Raw genomic sequence first — 20,416 nt, 5'->3', positions numbered from 1 at the left:
TTGTCTAAGTGGTGCCTGGGCTCTCTGGAAACCCTGGTCTGACCAGCTGTCGAAAGGCACTTTGAGTAAACAAACTCTCTGGCGTGAGGATTACATTTCAGAATAAAAGAACTTCAGCTCTCTCTCCTGTCAGAAGTGTGTGCTTGGGTTTGAATGGAAGGGAGCTTTGCCTTTTCCAGAACTTCTCTGGCCTTGCCAGTCTTAGGAAGACCATGTGGGCATTTACTTAACACCTCCAACTCTGTCTCTTCACAGAGGTACTGGGGATTAATAGTCTTACTTTTTTTTTTTGTGGGTCCGGGGATGTAACCCAGGGGCATTTGACCTCCGAGCTACACCCCTTGCCTTATTTTTTATTCTTCATTATTTTATTTATTATTATTATTTTGGTGGTACTAGGGGGTGGAACCCAGGGGCTTTTCTACCTCTGGGCTATACTCTCAGACCTATTTTATATTTTATTTGGAAACAGGGTCTCACTGAGTTGTTGAGAGCCTCACTGAGTAGCCGAGGCTGGCTTCCAACCTGTGCAATCCTCCTGTCTCAGCCTCCCAAGCGTGGGGATTACAAATGTGTGCCACTACGCCTATCTCTATTCTTTATTTTGAAACAGGGTCTCACTAAGTTGCGGAGAGCCTCACTAAGTAGCTGAGGCTGTCTGTGAACGGCGATCCTCTGGTCTCAGCCTCCGAATGCTGGGATTACAAGCGTGTGCCACCATGCCCGGCTACTGGGATTCCAGAAAAGAAAGGTTGCAGGAGGGGCCACACCGTTGTGGTGGGTCCACAGTATCTTTTCCCTTTGTTGTTTCTCGAATCTCCTTTTTCTCCAGCAGAAAGCGCTCCGCTTGGCCACTTTCCGGGCTGCTCTTGTGCTCCACCCTGAACAGGCTCTGTCTGTAGGAACCAGGTCTGTGAACCGTGGCTGGCCCAGAACTTTCTAGAAGCAGGTGCCCGCCCCCCACTGTGAGAGTCCCTGGTGAGATGAGGGCTCGCATCACCCCGCCGGCCCCAGAGAGGCTCGGATGACTGGATTCCTGGGGCTGTGTGGTCTTTGCCTTCCCCTCAGGTGGCTGTGCTTGTCACAGCCCTGGAGGCGGACTCACCGGATGCTTGTCCTCTGTCCACGGGTAACCTCGAGCAGGAAATCTCATGCTGCTGGTACTGAGGCGCATCATGGAGGTGGCTCATTTTTCTCCGAGGGGACGAGTCCCAGGGCGTTAGGAGAGCTTGAGGAAATGGGAACATTACTCTGATGCGGAAGGCTTCCTATTGAAATGTTAAAAAAAATCCCAGAATGGTGTTTGTTATGACAGTGGAGGTTTCATTTCGGAGGACCCTGGCGGTCAGGGTTCTTTAGGTTGTGTGTAAAAAAAACCTGGCCTGGACCCGCTCTGGGACAGCGAGGAGCTTGGTCGTTAGTTGTCAAGGAGGGTGGCTTCTTTTGAGGCAGTTAGGACTGGGTGCCTCTCCTCCTTCTGTGTTCTGTCAGGTTAGCGTTGCTTTCTGTTCCTAGAAGGTGGTAAGATATCATGCGCCATCTCTGCGGGTCTCCAGGACCTACGAAGCCTGTGCCAGCCTCTATAGCAAAGGGTGCTGACTCTGATTGGCTGTGCCTTCCTCCCCTCTCCCTTGCCATTGGCTGCTGGGGGTTGGCTGCGATGCACTGATTGGCTCAGGCTTGATTCCTGTGTCCACTCCTGGAGCTGGGGGCGTGGCCAGGATACTAAGGGAGTGCCACCTTAGAAGGGCTTGTTAGAAGTGTGACTAGATCCGTGAGAAACAGGAATGTGTGGGTTGTGTTAAGTGACACGTTCCAGAACGTACATGGAGGGCGACGAGTCTTCTGGTGTTGAGGTCAAGTGGCGGCAGAGTCTAGTGAGGTGTGGGGTGGAGCTCTCCTGGGACCGGGTGGGAAGTAGCGATGGAGCTGGCACCTCTCTCCTGCAGGCACAGCTGGCTCAGGGTGACCCTCCAGGGAGGTACGAGCTGGGTGGTTCTCGGACCCCTCAGTGATCTCTGTGCCCACAGTTTTCCTGCGTTGATGCCGTCATCTGTGTGCATAAGCCCTGCATTCTCCTCTCTTCACGCACATTTCAAACCATTGGGAAGCAGTTTGACTTACCAGTGCAGGGGGGAGGCTGCTGGCAGAAAGAGAGCCTTTGGCCACTGGAACGCCACCTTCAGACCCAGCCTTGCCACTGAGCAGCTCCGTGACCATGCGCAAAACCATCTCTCTGAGCCTTGGCTTTCTCAGCTGTTTGACAGAGATAATGTCCCTTGTGGAGTTATTTAGAAATTCTGCATGTGAACATACTTATAAATTGCTTAGCCATCACTCAAGAAAAACTTGATTCTCACAGATTATTAGTAATGTAAAAAGATATAGCATTTGTCTGTTTGCTGTTGCTATTAGCACAATACCAAAGACTTCGTAGGGTATGAAGAAAAGAGGTTCATATCGGCTCACAGGGCTGGTCCTACCGGAGGGGCTGCATGTGGTGCTGGCCTCTTGCTTGCAGAGTCCCCAGGTGGTACAGGACATCTTGCAGCAAGAGATAGGGAGTGTGTGTGTGTGTGTGTGTGTGTGTATGTGTGCATGCGTGCATGCGTGCATACGCATGCATATTGCCCCCTTATAAAGCCCCCAGTGTCAATCATAGGCAGGGCTCCACCTGATGATTTTATGGAATCCTAACTCTCCTCTGAACATCATAGTCAGATTAAGCTTCCACCCACTCAGCACCAGTCCAGAGGGGGCAACCATAGTTAACCCGCAGCAGCACAGGGGCACCCCCTTAGAGGAGAGCAGGCGGGGCCGGGCCAGGTTATTCAGGCTTGGGGGCACTGCGGCTCCCCACTTCTTCACATTCTTTCTCTCTCTCAGAGGCAGGGTGCCACTGTTCTCTGAGCCCAGGACAGTGCAGTTTGGTGCTCTGCAGGCCTTTTGGAAATGCTGACCCACCCTGTCCAGAGTTCTGTGAGGGACTGATTGACTCACTGCTGCTAAAGGAAGGTTCCCCTCTATGTGGCAGATCACGGCCTCCTCCCCATTCATGCACTGCGCGGTTTCTCTTCCACTCAGCAGAGGAGGCCCTTGTCAACACGGCCCGTGTGCCTTTGCCCAGAACCGGCTGATTGTCTTTATACTTCTCACAAGGCTCACTTTTCCCTTATTAACAGGCCTGGCAGTGAAGGAGCAGAAATCGCTCTTCTTTCAGAAAGGGTGTCGTCTTTCAGGGAGTTGACTGTTTGAAATGTAATTTCTCCAGCTCATTATGTCAAAACTGGCGTTTGAAGCAGGCACAAGATGCCTGAGGGCACTTGCTAATGGCCTTTTGTATTAGTGAGGGCTCTCGGGAGAAACAAAACCAACAGTGTATGAGAGAGAGAGAGAGAGAGAAAGAGAGAATGAGCAAGAGAGAGAGAGAGAGAGAGAGAGGAAGAAGAAGAAGAAGAAGGAGGAGGAAGAGGAGGAAGAGGAGGAGGAGGGAGAGGAGGAGGGAGAGTGAAGAACCTTTTTATGATTGGAAATTGGCTCATGATGTTTTGCCCAGGCTGATGAGTACTAAGTCTGCCCTCTGCAAACTCAAGACCAAGACCCAGGAGCCAATGGAGAAAGGTCCAGTCTGAATGTCAACAGACTCCACACCCAGAGAGAGCTGATGTTTCAGTATGAGTTCAAAGTCAGGAGGAAACCCAATGTCCATGGGGCAGTTCTGAGTACTCCAGCAGGAGCAATGTTTTGTTCTATTTAGACCTTCAACTGATTGGATGGGGCCCACTCACATCAGGAGGACAGTCAGCTTTACTCAGTCTGCTGATCTGAAAACACGCTCAGAGACATACCCCAAATAATGTGTGACACATGTCTGAGCACCCTGGGGCCCCGCCAGGGTCACATGCAATGTTCACCCGCACGCCTCTGGTGTCATCTTGGGGTTCACCATTATTATCTGAGGCTGTTGGTTGGGAAGGCTGGCCTTAAAGCACTGCAGGCTGCAGAAGTCTTGGGGCTAGCGTCGATTTCCCCATTTCTCTCATCACAAGATTTATAAACAGTCAGGAAGAAGGAAGGCGGGTTAACGGGGTGATCCGCTGTCATGTGGCTTGGCTGAAGGCCCATGACCAACCGGAGCCTCAGGTTCCTGGCACGTGGGGAGGTTTCAAATCAGATTTTGTATTTTCTAAGGCTTCAGGATACTCAAAATAGCATCACACACAGCTGTGACTGCTCAGCAGGAAGCCTTGGGTGTCGTCTGTTGGAGGGTTCGCTGGGGGCTTGCTCAAGGCCGCGGGCTCATGGACATCCTTTCTAAACATCCCAGATGCTTCTCCAGCCCAGGCACAGCACGGTGAATGGAGCGGGAATCTCTGCCCCTTTGCAAAGTGCTGTTTTCAAATGGCTTTGAATAAGCCAGGTGGAGAGAGAGGTGGGGTATGTAGGTGTGTGGACATCGGGGGTTTGTGCCCTGGCTTGAGGATTCCAGGCTGAGTAATTTCTCCTGTGGCTTTGTCTTGGAACGCTTGTGGTATCCAGAGTCATTTCTGAGCTTATGTTCCCCCCAGCCAGGGGGCAATAGAGTGTGTCAGGGATTATAAACTATCTAGGGAGGCGGCAAAGGTTTATTTGATCTCTCTGGGGGTGGTTGAGAGATGAAAAGAAGTTGTTGATGGAGAAAATGTGGGTCCAACAGTATTGGCGAGGATGGATATACAATTCTGAACAAAGCCTATCTTATTTTTTTAATACAAATTTTTTATTGAACATAAATGGTATACATTTATTTACACTATACTTGGTGCCCTCTCCCCAAAACCTATCTTCAAAACACCATGGGGGCCGGGCATGGTGGCACATGCTTCTTTAATCCTAGGACTTGGGAGGCTGAGACAGGAGGATCACAGGTTCACGGCCAGCCTCAGCTAGTGAGGCACTCCACAACTTAGTAAGACCCTGTTTCAAAATAAAGAATAAAAAATTGGGCTGGGGGTGTAGCTTGAAGATACAATGATCCTGGGTTCAATCCTTGGCAACATATAAACAGAACAAGACTCCATCGGTCACTGGAGAGGTGGGAACTGGCTGTGTCCCTTTGGTTTAGCCTCTTGCCACCAGGCCTGGCATTTGTACCACTCTTCATCCCATGTTGGAATCCAGGTAGATTCCCACCTGTGCCTGTGGACAGCAGGGAGGAAAAATGGTTCTGCTATGAGGCTTGACATCCCCAGGCTCTATATCTGGCTCTTCCCTCTCCCCTCTTTTTTCCACCCAAGGACCTCCAAGGAGCAGGCACTACAGGTCATATAGATTATTCTCTGCCAGAGATGTAGCAGCACTTTTGATGTGAATGATGTGACATTTTGGCCCATCCTATTTTTGGTAGTTCATTGTAGGTATGACATGAGGCAAGTGGCTAAGAAAGTTTTAGAAAACTTGAAAGCAAAGTTTTGTTTTTATTGGTCTTGCAAACTTATCAAAGAGGATGTCTGTGCAGAGGACACAGAGAGCTCCCTCATGTCTTTGACACGGTCTCTGTAGGAATAGCTCACAGTCTGCAGGAAGAATGTGCAGGGAACACGATTGTTCAGTGTGCTCGGGACTTTGGGGGTTGGCTGGTTTCTCATAATATCAAATATTCTTACAGAGGAGGGACAGCAGAGAATACTGAGCAAGTGGGAAGAGGCTCACAGTAGTAGAGGAATAAATGCAGTACACATCGGTCATTCTGATAAAGAGTATTTTCCCTGGTGGCATCATAAACCTTCCAGCCACCCTGGTAAATATTGTAGTCTTGGAGCAGAGTTTTAGGCTCGTGGGTAAGCGGCTCAAGTCAGCCCTTCCTGTGGCCGGCAGTGACCCTCTGCCACTCCAGAGGTAACAGTGTAGCCTCATGACCGCTCTTCATACATCCTCATGATGGAAAGAACACTGACTCATTTTCACAAGTCTTTGTCACATGGGAGAGGACAGAGCATGCCTTCTCTCTAGTGTCATTCCCAACAGCAACGTTTGCCAGGCACACAGCCTCGGTAATCGCGTCCTCTCTTGTGAGCCTCCTTCACCTATGAGGAGACTATTCCTCTCATTTTATTTATGAGGAAACTGAGGCCCAAGGGGATTGATGACTGGCCCCAGATCCTACAAGCTGTGGCCTGGACCCAGGTCCACCTGGCTGTCTCATGGGACAGTACTTAAAATCTCCAGCCAGCTGTGCTGGATCCCATTATGGACTTTTTTTTTTTTTTTTGCAAGAATTTTGTCTTTCTAAGGCACTGCATTCAGATATGATCTTGATTGCCAAGTGATTGGAGCCCAGGACAGGTGTCTTTGCTGTCTAAGGGAGGATCATGAGGATTAGAGGGGCAGCAACTCGCTTGAGGTCCTGGGGCTGCTGGGAGTGGCTTGGCTTTGGTCGCCAGGCTGGAGGCAGTGGCGAGGTGTCCCCTGAGGTCGGGTTCCTTGTGCTTTCAGGTGGGAAGGAGGGACCCAGTGTGGGCTCCGTGGCCCTCTCTCTCCCAGCCATGTTCTCACAAATGTACTTCTTTTCTTCCAGGTCAGGAAAGAGGTTAAAGAAGACCCGCAAGTATGACATCATCACCACTCCGGCCGAGCGTGTGGAAATGGCCCCGCTCAACGAAGAGGACGATGAGGATGAGGACTCCACGGTGTTTGACATCAAGTACAGGTGCGGCCGGGGTCCCGGTATCAGGTCTGTGGGAGGGCTGGCCCCGGAGCGCACAGTGAGCCCAGGCCCGCACACGCGTGTCCTGGTTCTCTGGTTCCGTGTTGGGCCTCGGGGCACTCTGCTTATGGAGGGACTTGCTGCCGTCTCTTCGTGGGGTACACGGCATCCAGAAACCTGTCAGAGGAGGGCAGGCCGAGGTGTCCTTACTTTCTGCTCATCCCAGGTGACAATGCTAAGTCAGCCTTAGGGGAGGAAGACAGAGGGTCAGACCTCAGACAGCAGGCGGGTCACGCACTGGCCGTCCAAGGACTGGCCTGAGCTGCTACCCCCAAACAGAAGTTACCTTTCCGCATCGCTGAGGTCACCGACCAGGAAGGAGGGTAGGTGGGGTTCCTGCTGGAAGGAATTTACTTATGAGCTCCACAGGCAGGTGTGTCCTTAGAGGTGGCCTCTAGCAAAGTCATAAAGAATGATTTTGTGGCTTTGCAACTATAGTGTTAGGATGTACTCTGAGTGGAAGAGCTGGGGGCTCGAGTCCCAGAGACCAAAGGGAAATTGCTTGCATAAGGCCCCAGTGAGTAGGAGAAGTGGAACAGACACACCCAGGCTGGGTTCCAGCCTGCGTTTCCCCATCCCGTGGCCTCCCCACACCTTGCACAGCAAGCCCTCTACACCACTGGAGTTTCTTCTTCTCCACAGTCTCGGCTGCCCCTGACCCTTCTACGAAAGCCAGTTGTGAGAATTAGCCAAACAAGGTTAGGGATTTTGACTAGAACTGCATCGATTTTGCAGGTCAGTTTAGGGAGAATCAGCACCTTTTTGTTGACTCTCCTAATCCACAATCAGCACCTTTATGTTGACTCTCCTAATCCACAATCAGCACCTTTATGTTGACTCTCCCAATCCATGGAGTAACTTTCCATTTATTTAGGCGTTTTAGGGAATGTCTCTCAGTACTATAAAAATTAGTCCATACATTTAAAGAATATTTTTGTTAAGATATATTCCTAGATGTTTTACGTGTATATATATTATGTATGTGCATGCATGTATGTATACATATGTAATATATACACACATAGTACATATATATATGACCTGCGTACATACAAATATAATGTATTTATCAAAATTTATCCATACATTAAAGAAAATTTTTGTTAGAATATATTCCTAGATGGTTTATGTATGCATATGTATTATGTGTATACACACACACACACACACACACATAACCTTCAAAACCCTTTTATTTTTTGGATGGCAAATTAAAATTTGACCCGCATACATACATTTATTATACCACAAATCTCTAGCACAAGGACGGCATTCACACGACTGTGCATAGGAAACCTCACATCACCCTCAATAAATAGTGTATTTCCTGGAAAGATCTGGGTTTGCTAATAAGAAACTCTGTCTCACCCTAAAATTGGATCTTCACTCCCCTTTTAAAAATGTGGTACTAGGTCAGGCATGGTGGCACGCACTTGAAATCTCAGCATTCGGGAGGTGGGGACAGCCTCAGCTACTTAGCAAGACCCTTTGCAATTCATTGAGACCCTGTTTTAAAAAAATAAAAAAGGCTAAAAAATAGGACTGGGAATGTAGCTTGGAGGTAGAATGCCCCTGGGTTCCATTCCCAGTACTGTAAAAAAAAAAAAAAAAATGTGGTACTAATTTGGACAGAATTAGTGAGACGGATGTCACCTAAACTAAATAGCTAGTGAGAGGCTCGCATGTAACCTGCTGCTCTTTGGTTAGCCTGGCAAGACAATACTGTGGAGAAGGTGTATGTTTTGGGGCCACAGAGACCTGAGTTGGAGTCTTAGATATTGAATAATGTCTCTGAATCTCAAGAACACACGCTTTTATTTACACTCATTTCTGAAAAAATACGGCTGTAGTATCATGTTCACATACATATTGGTTTTGGATTGTAGCATTTGCTAATGAATCACACCTAAATTTTATAAATAACAATCAAACATTAAAGTTGGATGGTTATAGATTTATCAGAGTGGGGGAGAAACCATTAGCTATAGTTTTCATTTTAGGTAAAGAACAACACCTTTTGAAAAGAATCAGATCAATTAGTAATATTTATCCATACCACAAAATAATATATACAAATGATTCTTGGTGCTTACACTGATTTTCATGCTAAGCCATTTTACCTGTCTCACATTCAATGAAAAGAAATAAAATAGAGTGTGAAGCGAAGCACAGCCTCATGATTATTCATAATGCAAAGGGTCTGCTTCCGCTTGCAGGCCCGAGTGTAGCGTAGAGTAGGGGCGCTTCACGGTTTGAGGGGATTACTGCACCACTTTATTGATTCTGAGCCTAGAACTGTGTCTCATCCATACTTTGTGATTGAACTGATGCCACAGGAACCGTGACAGGCGGAGCCCTCTTTACACTATCTGGAATCTCACCAAATAAGAAAAGACCCTAAACAAGGGAACGCAACAGCCGGTCTGCTCAGAATTCAATCTTAGACTCTTTCTTTAGTCTCAGGTGGTCTCCAAGAAAGGCCCTGTCTCGAGGACCTGGAGACAGGCGTTACTGTGGGCTGGCAGGGCAGGTCGATGGCTTGTCTTCTGTCATGACGGTACGGGACACATCAAAACCCTGCTTGCCTGAGACCTTCACACGGCGGAAGCCCCTTCCCTTTCTGGGCTGACAGAGTCCTGTGTGGGCCTGGCAGCTGGCTGTGAACCTTGACCACCAAAGGCAAGCGATGAAATTGCACCGTTGGGCAGGTGTTCAAGTAACACACCGTACTCTTGTTTTTTGAAAGCCAGACCCACTTCCTGGCCTGTTGCAAAGGAGAGAGTGAGTGAGCATCCAGGGGTGCATGCACGTTCTAGGACATTTTCCTTGGCCCCTTTAATTACAGGTGCCCCATCTCTGGCTGATGCAGCACCGCACGGGGCCCGCTGGCACTGGATGATTTGGATACCCAGATTGCCTTAGCTCCTCAGACACCTCTGCCCTCATTCCAGGAAGAAACGCGTGACCCAGCAAATCCATGTGTATTAATCACCCATTCTGGGCCGTCAGGAACCGCTATCTCTCGGGCTCACTCTCCATGCTGGGCTTCTCCTCCTCACTGCTGTAGTGGCTTTGGGACCTCATCTCTGATATCTTAATCTTAATTAATTAATTTATTGGTGGTACTGGGGTTCCTGGAAATCCTTCTACCTCCAGGCTACACTCCCAGACACCTATTTTTTTTAAATATATTTTTATTTGGAAACAGGATCTCTTAAGCCAGCGAGGCTGGCTTCGAACCTGCACGATCCTCCTGTCTCTGCCTCCCAAGCATGGGGATTACAAGCATGCGCCATCACACCCGGCTTGATATCTTTATTTTAGTCTTGTCTTTTCTTTTGCAGAACTGGGGATTGAACCCAGCGGCATTCTACCTCTGAGCTATACCCCCCCAGCCTTATTTTATTCTTTATTTTAAATCCAGTCTCACCAAGTTGTGGAAGGCCTCATTAAGTAGCTGAGACTCGCCGTGAACCTGCAATCCTCCTGTCTCAGCCTCCCAAGTAATGAGATTACAAGCAGGTGCCACCATGCCTGGTTATCGCTGTATCTTTTTTTTTTTTTTTTTCGGGTCTGGGGATGGAACCCAGAGGCATTCTACCTCCGAGCTACACCCCTTGCCCTATTTTTTTTTTTTAATTCTTTATTTTGGAACCAGGTCTCACTTAATTGCAGAGGGCCTCACTAAGTAGCTGAGGCTGTCCACGAACTGCGATCCTCCAGGTCTCAGCCTCCCAAATGCTGGGATTACAAGCGTGCACCACCACGCCTGGCTTTATCGCTGATATCTTTAAGAAAAAAATATTTAAGAATACTTTGCTCATGGTAGCTCTCTCTCTTTTTTTTCCCTTTGGTATTCTTTTATTAAAAATCCAGCAACCTCGCCCATCTCTTAGTAATTCTGGTAAATAAGTGTGTATTCTCTTGGGTTGTGTATGTAGATGTGCCCTCTGGTAGTCACCCGTCCCTTTGGCCTCTTTCCACTGCCCTTAAGCATTTTATCTTTTATCCTTTTTGTACCGTGGGCCTCTAAGTCCATGTTAAATAGCAGGGATGATAACAGGGATCCTGTCTTACTCTTCATCTTCAAGGTATGCTTTCAATATTTGACCACCGAGAGCAGTGTTTGCTGTAGGGTTTTATGACTCCTCCTCCCCCTGGAAGTTCTCTTCTCTTCCTAGTGAGCTACGATTGCATTTCATGAAAAGCTTTCTCCAGCTTTATTGAGAAGGTCATGCTTTTCCCTTTAATCTGTTAAGGTGGCGATCTTGGACTCATTAATTTTCTACTATTTAATCAGCTTAAGTTCCTGAGACAAAATGAGCTTGGCCATGTAGCCTTAGCTTTTTATACGCACTGCTACATTCTGTTTGCTAGTAGTTTTGTTTGGGATTTTCTCGTCTCTCTTACCAAAGCCCGGCAAGGATAACACAAACTAGAAGAAATGACAGGCCACCTTAAAAAACTAGTAGGGGCATTGTTTCCTTAATTTCTTTTTTCTGAAATAGTTTGTATGAGCCAGGCGTGGTGGCGCACGCTTGTAATCTCAGCACTTGGAAGGCTGAGTGAGACAGGAGGATCGTAGGTTCGAAGCCAGCCGCAGCAGCTTAGTGAGGCTCTCAGCAACTTAGTGAGACCCTTTTTCCAAATAAAGTATAAAAATGGGTCTGGAGGTGTAGCACTGAGGTAGAAGGCCCCCAAGTTCCATCCCCAGTACCACACACACACAAAATGAAATAGTTTGTATCAGATTGGAAATACTTGATTCCTAAATATTTTGTAAAGGATACTAAAACTGACTGGGACCAGTGATTTTTTTGTGTAGGAGTTTTTACATATTTTATTTTTATTTATTTATTTATTTATTTATTTATTTATTTTTTAATTTTATTTTATTGGTGCACTGTATTCCTACATCATAGTGGGATAAAAACTTTTGTAGACATACATGCACACATCGCCCAGTCAGCCCCCACCCGATCCCCACCCCATTCTCTCCCCATCCCTCCCTCCCATGCTTGGCTTAGTGGTTGACATCTAGTATTATAGTAATTTATCCAAAATTAAAAATGATAATCTCACATAACAGTTTCATTTGTCTGATGCCAAGCTTTTGATGATTTAAAGATAACATTTCAATATTTCTTTTTGCTTTCTTTCTTACCAGAGCATATTTTTTTCTGTTTTTTTGGTGAAACTATCATATATTTATATATTTATTTTTCAGAAAAAAATCTATCCTAATATGGAATATGAATTCTAGATACCCAAAACGATCTTGAAGAAGAACAAAGCTAGCAGATATATATTTTCTGATTTCAAACCATATAAAGCTACAGTAATTGAAACAGTGTAATACTGTTCTAAAGGCAGATATATAAACCATTGGAGTTAAATACAAGCCTAGAGCTAAATTCTTCCCTATATTGTCAAGTTATTTTTGACAAGGTTTCCACAAACATTTGGTGGTGGAAATAATATTCTTTTAACTAAATATTGTTGAAAAATAATAATTACATGGAAAAGAATAAAATTGGACCCTTACCTAATCCCACATACAAGTATTAACTCAAGATAGATAGAAGACCTAAATATAAATCTTAAGACTATAAACTTTTAGAAGAAAATCTGGGTCATAAAACCTCACAACATTGAAATTGGCAGTGATTTCTTGGATATGATTTCAATGGCACAGGCAACAGAAGAATATACAAACTCCCTAAAAAATAAAAAAATATTGTATATCCAAAGACAATGTGGTTCTGGGGATTGAGAGCTATGCCTCTAGCCTTTTTTTTTTTAATTTTTGGCTTAAAAATAGGGTCTCGCTAGGTTGCTAAGAGACTTGCTACATTGCACAGGCCTTGAACCTGTGATTCTCCTGTCTCAGCCTCCCAAGTACATGGATTAAAAGTGTGTGCCACCAGGCCTGGCTGTGTGAAGAGTTTATAAACCATTGTCGTTTACTTCTTTCAATAGTTATAGGACTATCAGTGTTTATTTCTTGTTGGGTCAGTTGTCATGAGTCATGTAGGTTAATGAGGGTCTCACTATTGCTGAGGCTGTCCTTGAACCTGTGATCCTCCTGTCTCGGCCTCCCAAGTATACAGATTACAGGTGTGCGCCCCCACGCCTGGCCCCATAACTTTTTTATTATCTGAAGAATCTCTGCAACATGGGTAGCCATGGTCACCTTTATATTTCTTTTTTTTTTCCTGTGTGTGGTACTGGGGATTGATCTCAGAGGCATTCTACCTCTGAGTTACACTCCCAGCCCTATTTAATGTTTTATTTTGAAACATGGTCTCAATAAGATAAAGATTCTGAGAGCCTTGCTAAGTAGCTGAGGCTTACCTGGAACCTGTCTCAGCCTCCCAAGTCCAGGGATTCCAGGCGTGCACCATCACACCGGGCCACCTTTGTACTCTTCACATTACTGTTGGCCCTTCTCTCTTTCTCATCAGTCTTGCAGGGAGTTTAACTTGATTTGTCCACACAGAGCCGGTGTCTGACTTCTGTGGCCCTCTGTGGTCCCTCATGGTCTTCATGACCCGTGTCTTTCCTTACGCTTCCTCTGGGTGTGTCTGGTCTATTTTTGTAACTTGGTCCAGTGACTGTTTCGCTCAACTGTCAGCCGTCTCCTCTGGTGCGAGCATTTCTTCTGTAACCTTGCCTGCATGAGCTGCCTCCCACAAACGTTCCATGTTGTTGTCAAGCTCTGCCTTTATCCTGATGATTGGAACTTCAGGTAGCTCCCATTAGAGGATGAAGTTGGAGGTGAGCCTCCAGACACCAGGCCAGTGCGATTCTCAACCCAAGGACAAAGGACCACTTAGACCCAGTAGCAGCAGCGTTTCTTGTCACAGCTGCAGCGCACGTTATTGAAACTACAGGTACCAAAGCAGGAGCCGGGCATGGTGGCGCGCGCGTGGAATCCCAGCATTCGGGAGGCTGAGACAGGAGGATCTGGGTTCATGGGCAGCCTCAGCTACTTAGTGAGGCCCTTTGCAACTCAGTGAAACCCTATTTCAAAATAAAGAAAAAAAAATTAGGGCTGGGGGTATAGGTTGGAGGTAAAATGCTCCTGGGTTCTATTTCTCAATACTGTAAAAAAAAGAAAAAAAGAAAAAAAAGAAAGCAGGGAAAATAAAATCATCTGTTATCTCGCTGTTTAGCAGCAACCACTAGAGTGTGTGTGAGTCCTTAACTACGGAGTTTCTTTCTTATTGAAATAGGACCATGTTGCGAAGGGTGTTGTAGAACACTTTTTCACTGGAACCATGTATTGGGATGAAAGAACAAAGATTTTAGGCTAGTTTTATGTTCAGCATAGTGTTTTAGGAGAACTTCTGTGTCTCTACATTGGTAATCTTCATCGGCACTTGTTTTTCCTATTAAGTCATAGCTCAACCAGACTTCTTTTTCCTCTCTAGGAAACAGACTACATTTCAGTTGATGTGGTTGAGTCAGGGCTTTGGGTTTTTTTTTATTTTTATGATCGAGTGGAAAGAGGAAAATCATGTTTTTAGTGCCAGGGCAATAAGGTAGGAACCTGCTTGTTTTTACTACGGCGTTTGGAACTTTCCAATAGCATCTCGTGATTTGGAGCCTGACTCTATCAGCTGGGCTTGTTTTTCTGAGGTTTTCAGCCAGGTAGGAAATGCAGAGGAAAAGAGGGTGGGTAGGAGAAGGCTTCTGCTGACAGCCCTCTTCTGCTCTGTACAGCTGGGATGTTACCTTTCCAGAGAGGAGACCGCCATAGCTTCCTGCCAGGCAGGGGTGGGGGAGGCCTGTAGAAATGAGTTTCTAACTCTGTACTTAAACAGGTTCATTAGAGTTGGGTGTGTTGGCGCATGCCTGTAATCCCAGCATTTGGGAGGCTGAGTCAGGAGGATCACAGGTTCTAGAACAGCCTCAGCAACTTAGTGAAACTCTCAGCAACCTAGTGAGATCCTGTTTCAGAACAAAAAAGTAAAAAGGGATATAGCTTGGAGATAGAATACTCCTGGGTTCAATTCCCAGTACTAAGGAACAAAACAAAACCTAATTAGAGGGGGAAGTGATAGCTAAATGTAGTACAGAGAGCCCAGGGGCTCCGAAATGCTTTCATATTTCAAGAGGCATTGGATTTTGCTTGTGTATGTTTTGAGCATGGCTCTCTTAGCATGGTTTCTGGGAATGTTTAGGGTCTCAGCATACCCCTGGTTTATTATAGGAGACTTTTGTCACTGCCCCACCCCTATAGCAGATTTGGGCTCTTCCTCCTGCTGTGTGGCAGGCAGCCAGCAGCTATAACAGGTGCAGAGCAAAGGTGAGCTGCTGGAAGCACCCTGCTTCTGCCGGCCCTGCCTCCTGCCAAGAGGGAGGCCTCTGCCCCCATCTGTTATGGGAGGCCCCAGCAGTGTGGACATGTGTTCTAAACATGTCCGCCTCCTGTGCGTAGAGCTTGCTGTAAGGATGTAATTAGAAACGGATGAGATTCCGCTGCAGGGCCAGGACAGTGCCTGGGATCCCGTCATGGGAACAAAGAGTATCCTGGGCTGTTTGCAGTCAGCCCCGCAGGCGAGGCCAGGCGCAGGGTAAGCACACCAACCGCTTCTCCTAGGCTGAAGCCTGGGCTAAGCGCACTCGGTGGGGACTTCAGGCTGCTTGAGATGAGCGGTAGGGCTCCTCTGTGCTCTGTAGCTTTCTGCCCTGTGTGCGTGCACGCATTTATCCTTAAAGGTGCAAGGGGTATATACCTATAAAGATGCCGTGAAGGCATCGACCTGGTAGAGGATCCTGGTGTGCTCTTGGGGCCTGCTCTCGGGACCTGCTGGGCAGGTCCATGTTCCTCGCGTGGTGGAGCAGAGTCTGCCCTGTGTCTGTCCTCAGCACCTGCTAATCCCAGGTTTAGGCCGCCACTCGCTGGCGTGGGCTTTCTTTGCTCAGAGCACGCCCGGTGTGGTGTAGTGTGGAGATCCTGCCCACCCTTTTAGAGCTTGGTCACTCCTTTCTAGTTCCCAAGCCCTGTCCCTCTTCCTTGACGCTGAGCTCACTGTGGGCTGCGGTGCAAGGGCTTCTGGCAGAGTCGTACCCGGCAGGACCCTTAGCATTGAAGGGCTCTTGGGCTCTATGGTAGGGGTGAGTGACTGGGTGGGAGGGAGCCAGTCAGCCCCCAGAAGAGGGGCAGGTATGCGCTGGGAGGAAGCCAGCCTGGGCGGTGGACAGGGCTCCTAGGCATCTAATTTTTCCTCCCTCTAGCTTGCTTGGTGAATAATATAACGATAGGTGTATCTGTTTTCTTTAAACAAGTTCTTTAAGTTTTTTATTGAAAAAAGCAAAGGTTTTTTATTGGTACATTATATATCATGATGAAGTTCAGAGTGATGCACACAGCAGTCAGTGTAAACAAGTTTTTGTTTAGAGCAACTTTCAATCTCAGTACAAAACTAAAAACAGTCTAGGGAGCAACCTTATACCTTTTACCTAGATTTCCCTGTTGTTACCATTTTGCCTCATCTGCCTTATGATTGCTCTGTGTGTGTGTATGTGTGTGTGTACGCATGCACAAACTGTTCTTCTCAGTCATTTGAGGGAACATCATACATATCAGAGTCCTTCCCCGTAGATACATAAGTACAGGGCTCCTCAAGCTGTGTTGGGCTTACATCAGGATAACCCACTGGGAGTTGAAACTATAGTAAGTAAAAAGTGCATTTAACACCCGAGCCTAGCAAACACAGTAGCTTAGTAACATGGTGCGCCATGGGATGTTGGTCGTGCCACCTGGTGGGTGACCGCGTGCCACCTGGTGGGTGACCCACCTGGCTGCTGCCTGGCATGTGAGAGCGCCTGTGACCTGGTGGCACATCCTGGCAGGAGCCTGTGATGGAGCAACGTGGTTCACCTTGTCGTGAGCCAGGGAACACTAAGGAGGAAGGGACCAGGGTCCTCGGACCGAAAGACCTCCCATTAGTTCTGCCATCTCCCACAGTGCCAACCTGGGGACAAAGCATCCAACACATGGGCCTTTGGGGGACATACAGGTACAAACAGTAACAGCTTGAGGGCCAAGGATGGGGGCCACATTTCAGAGTTTGGAAAAGAATTGAGAGAATATTTCACGACATGTAAAAATTCTGTGCAATTCAAACGTCAGTGTCTATAGATAAAGTCTTTTTGGAACCCAGCCATGCCCAGCACTCCGTCCTGTGGCTGCTCCTTTGTTCCAGGGAGAGTGTTGAATAGTTGCCATGGAGAATGCATGGTCTGTGACGTCTACAGTATTTACTCTTGGACTTTTATAGAAATAGTTTGCTGACCCTTGGGGTCAGCATCTGGAGGAAGGTTAAGAAGGAGAGATGCAAGGAGGAAAGAGGTTTCACACAGGGGAGCCAGGGCAGGGGCCTGAATCCGGGCTGGGGGAATGAGTTTCCTGGATGAGGGAGCGTGCCTTCCAGGTGACATGCTCAAGGGCCTTGTGGTTGGGAATGCAGCGGCGTGTCCAAGGGCTGAGGAGACAGCTCACACGGCTGGCATGGAGATGGGGAGGAGAGCCTCAGTGTGGCTCTAGGGATGGACGGTGGGAGAGGGGCCCGGAGGGCTCCATGTCAGGTGGTGTTCACTCTCTTCTTTCTTTACTTTCAGGTAAAACCTGTTCCCCATGTGTGGGTCTCCTGCCGAGAGCTGGTCAGCCGCAGTAGCCCAGGCTGTGAAGGAGCTGGGGGCCATCTCTCTTCTAAGGTGTTTAAACCCAAACAAGCGTTATTTATGAAACCTCGGCCGCACCGTGTGTGTCCAGCGCTTGCTCAGAATGTCACCGTCAGCTTGTTTCCAAATCGCCACCGGGAGCTGCCTCTGCTGCCTCTCTGGATGCCCTTCTGAAATGTCGCCCCTTCTCCCTCCCTCCTGCTAAGAGGATTTTTTCCCTGCCTTTCTAAGGAGCAAGGGGTAGAAACATGTTGATTTAAAAAATTCTTTTTTAAAGCAACTGTTGACAATAGTAGAACATCCATTAGGAGGATCACGACTCTAAGGACAGCCTGACGGGCCTTTGGCTGGACAGTCCCACTTCCTGACGCTCTGCCCTCCTGGGTGGACCTGCTCGGCTCTGGTCTGACCCCTCTGTGGTCACCTAGTTTGCTCGGGCTCTGGCTTTATTTTGATGTAGCTGTATCAAATTTCCAGTTGGGAGTGCTTAGGCTGGTCAGCCTCTGCCAGAAGTTATGGCTCCTTTATCCTCCTCCCCTACTTTTACAAAAGAGTCTGGCAGAAAGAGACATGGCTAATTTACAAAGAATTTTGAATTTCAAATATCAGGGGAAAATGTATGTATGTGCGTGTGTCTACACACAAAATACTTTCTCCTTCTCTCAAGGAAAATGGAAAGCAGGAGAGAGATTTTGATTGGTAACATTTTGTGTGTGGGTGTATGCACTTTTGGGGGTGTGTGTTTCTCTGCCCTATTACAGTTCTATATTCTTTGTCTTAGAAATATAATTTTAAAATTCTACATCATACCTCAGGATGATGTGATGCTTAAATGTGGTTATTTTTTTAAAAAAGTTTTTCTTGGTGTTCTGTAGTCAGACATCTTAATTTAGTACAGGATTAGGTAGAGGCATCTGTGCACACATCGCTCAATTAGTCCAAAAGTGGTTATTTAAATGGATGGCGATTTGGTTGACCAGAAGAAAGGATACATTCAGGAACTATATTGGAAGTCAGTCTAGGCCAGGCTGGACTGGGGACCCTCCAGGCCCCAGGAGCTGTCTGCAGGAAGGCCCCTCCAACAGGTGTGGGCAGGGGCTTGGTGGGCGGCTCACCTGGGGGCTTGGGAACTGACAGGGATTCATCAGTGGAAATAGGACCTCGGGCCACGAATAGAGGCCTCCCATTGTGCCCTCCTGCCCCACTGATGGGCTCAAACACCTCTCCCCCCAACTCTCAGCAGTGCCTTCGCCCCGGGGTTCTCTTCTGTCTAGAAAGGTGGCTTTGTTTTTTAGCCCTCCTTCTCCTTCTGTCTTTGCCTGTGGATCGTCCTGACCTATTGATTTCGACGGGAAGCCTCCCTTTCCCTGCTCACCCCTTTCCCAGGCTCTTCTGGCTCCTGAGAAGGGCTAGGAGGAGGCTGGAGGGACGGCCTGGCTCCCGAGGCCCGCCTGGCACAGGGGCGGCGGCTCAGCTCAGCAGTGTGTGCGCCTCACTCTCCACCTGTGTTGACTCCTCTCCGCTGCCTCTTGGCCAGGGGTGGGGCTGGGAGCACACCAGCAGCAGCTGCTTTATCTCCCCTCTCCATGGTGCGCTGTGGCTAGCGGCCAGCATGGTGAGCGGGGGCCACCTCTCCCCTCTTCGCCCTCTCACCTTTGAACTGGAACTGGCTGGTGATCAGGGTCCCACGACTGCAGCTGAATGGACTGGAAACGCTGGACTCTTCTGCCCCGTGGCTAAAGGCCACGGCTCTACCTGCCAGGCGCGCTGCTCGCCCTGGCAGGAGGGACACTGACTGTGACCTTGCAACAGAGGCGCTTAAATAAAGACCTTGAGATGTGGAGCACACGTGCGCTGGGCTGGATGTTTTCTGCGGCGGAGGCCAGCAGGTGCCTCTCGGTGGTTGGAACGCGGGCACGAGGCTGGGGGCCATGGGAGGTACCTGCTTCTTGGTGGTTTAGGAAAAGGCTTAGGGAGCTGGGCATGGTGGTGCATGCCTGTAATCCCAGTCCTTAGGAGGCTGAGGCAGGAGGACTGCAGATTTGAGGCCATTCACAGCAATTTAGCAAGATCCTGTTTAAAAAAAAAAAAAAAAAAAAAACAGGCCTGGGGTAGAACTCAGAGGTAGAAAGCCCCTGGTTCAACCTCAAGGACAAAAAAGAAAAGAGGCTTAGGATTGAAACAGGGCGGGGGAAACCTGCTGCTCGTTTTCCACACACGCATTTGGAGGTTCATTTGGTTTGTTTTCTGGAAGCTGGGAGATACTGCGCCCTCTGTTTGGACACCCGTGGGGACAGCAGACATCTCAGCATGCCAGCTTGTCAGTGCCTCACACTGGCTTGGCTTGGGTGTCCCCCGATGTAGATGTGAACCAAGGTGCTGTGGGGCTTCCAGGCAGCTGTCACACCATCTCACTACCTGGATGGGGCACGGCTGGGCTGCGCTGACCTGTGAGCGAGCAGCAGCTGGGAAAAAAGCTCCTTGGCTTCCACTTGGAGGAGCTGGAGGGTGAGCTCCGCTGGGTCCTCCCGGCCCCTCGCCCTCTCCAGTGTCACGGCAGCAGTGCCTGCTCGCTCTCTAAGCAGGCCGTGCTGGAGGCAGGGGCACATCCTCCATCGAGCATCTTCCCGTCGTGGGAGGAGGGGGAGCTCCCCAGGCTGCTGGCATGGCAGCTTGCCCTGTGCTTCTGAGGATTCAACTGGGGGGGCATTCCCATCATGCTCTCTTCTACTTAAAGAAAACCTGTCCTCCTCCTCGGGCCATGGTAAGAGATCACTCATAACATCAAAGGCTTTCCTGCGCCTGTCTTGTTTCCTATCATTAAAGTATGGTAGAGATGGAGGAAGTATCTGTGAAGACAGGGGGAGGGTAGAGGTAGAGGGCGGTGTCCCTACAAAATTATCCTTTAGAAGGACACAGGCACCTTGTCCCCAAAAGGCATCTGGTAGAGTCTTAGGTCTAATTTATGTCCCCAGCCTG

At 48.2% G+C, this 20,416-nt stretch overlaps 1 protein-coding gene across 1 annotated transcript in view; it reads left to right on the top strand.

Annotated features, from left to right (window-relative positions):
* FAM174B (family with sequence similarity 174 member B) overlaps nt 1-20,127 on the top strand; it is a gene marked incomplete at both ends in the record, with an annotated part of 32,067 nt that extends 11,940 nt beyond the window's left edge. Inside the window, 5 exons of the mRNA XM_080691700.1 lie at nt 6,557-6,743; nt 7,025-7,068; nt 16,722-16,773; nt 18,975-19,052; nt 19,987-20,127. Coding sequence (XP_080547826.1) covers nt 6,557-6,743; nt 7,025-7,068; nt 16,722-16,773; nt 18,975-19,052; nt 19,987-20,127 — 502 coding nt within the window. The remainder of the gene's footprint in view (nt 1-6,556; nt 6,744-7,024; nt 7,069-16,721; nt 16,774-18,974; nt 19,053-19,986) is intronic.
* Between the last annotated feature and the right edge of the window lie 289 nt (nt 20,128-20,416).

Source organism: Muscardinus avellanarius (assembly GCF_963383645.1).
Source record: "Muscardinus avellanarius genome assembly, chromosome: 3".
Taxonomy (NCBI): Eukaryota; Metazoa; Chordata; class Mammalia; order Rodentia; family Gliridae; genus Muscardinus; species Muscardinus avellanarius.
The sequence above is the reverse complement of the archived record's forward strand: the minus strand, read 5'-3'. Positions and strand labels throughout refer to the sequence as shown.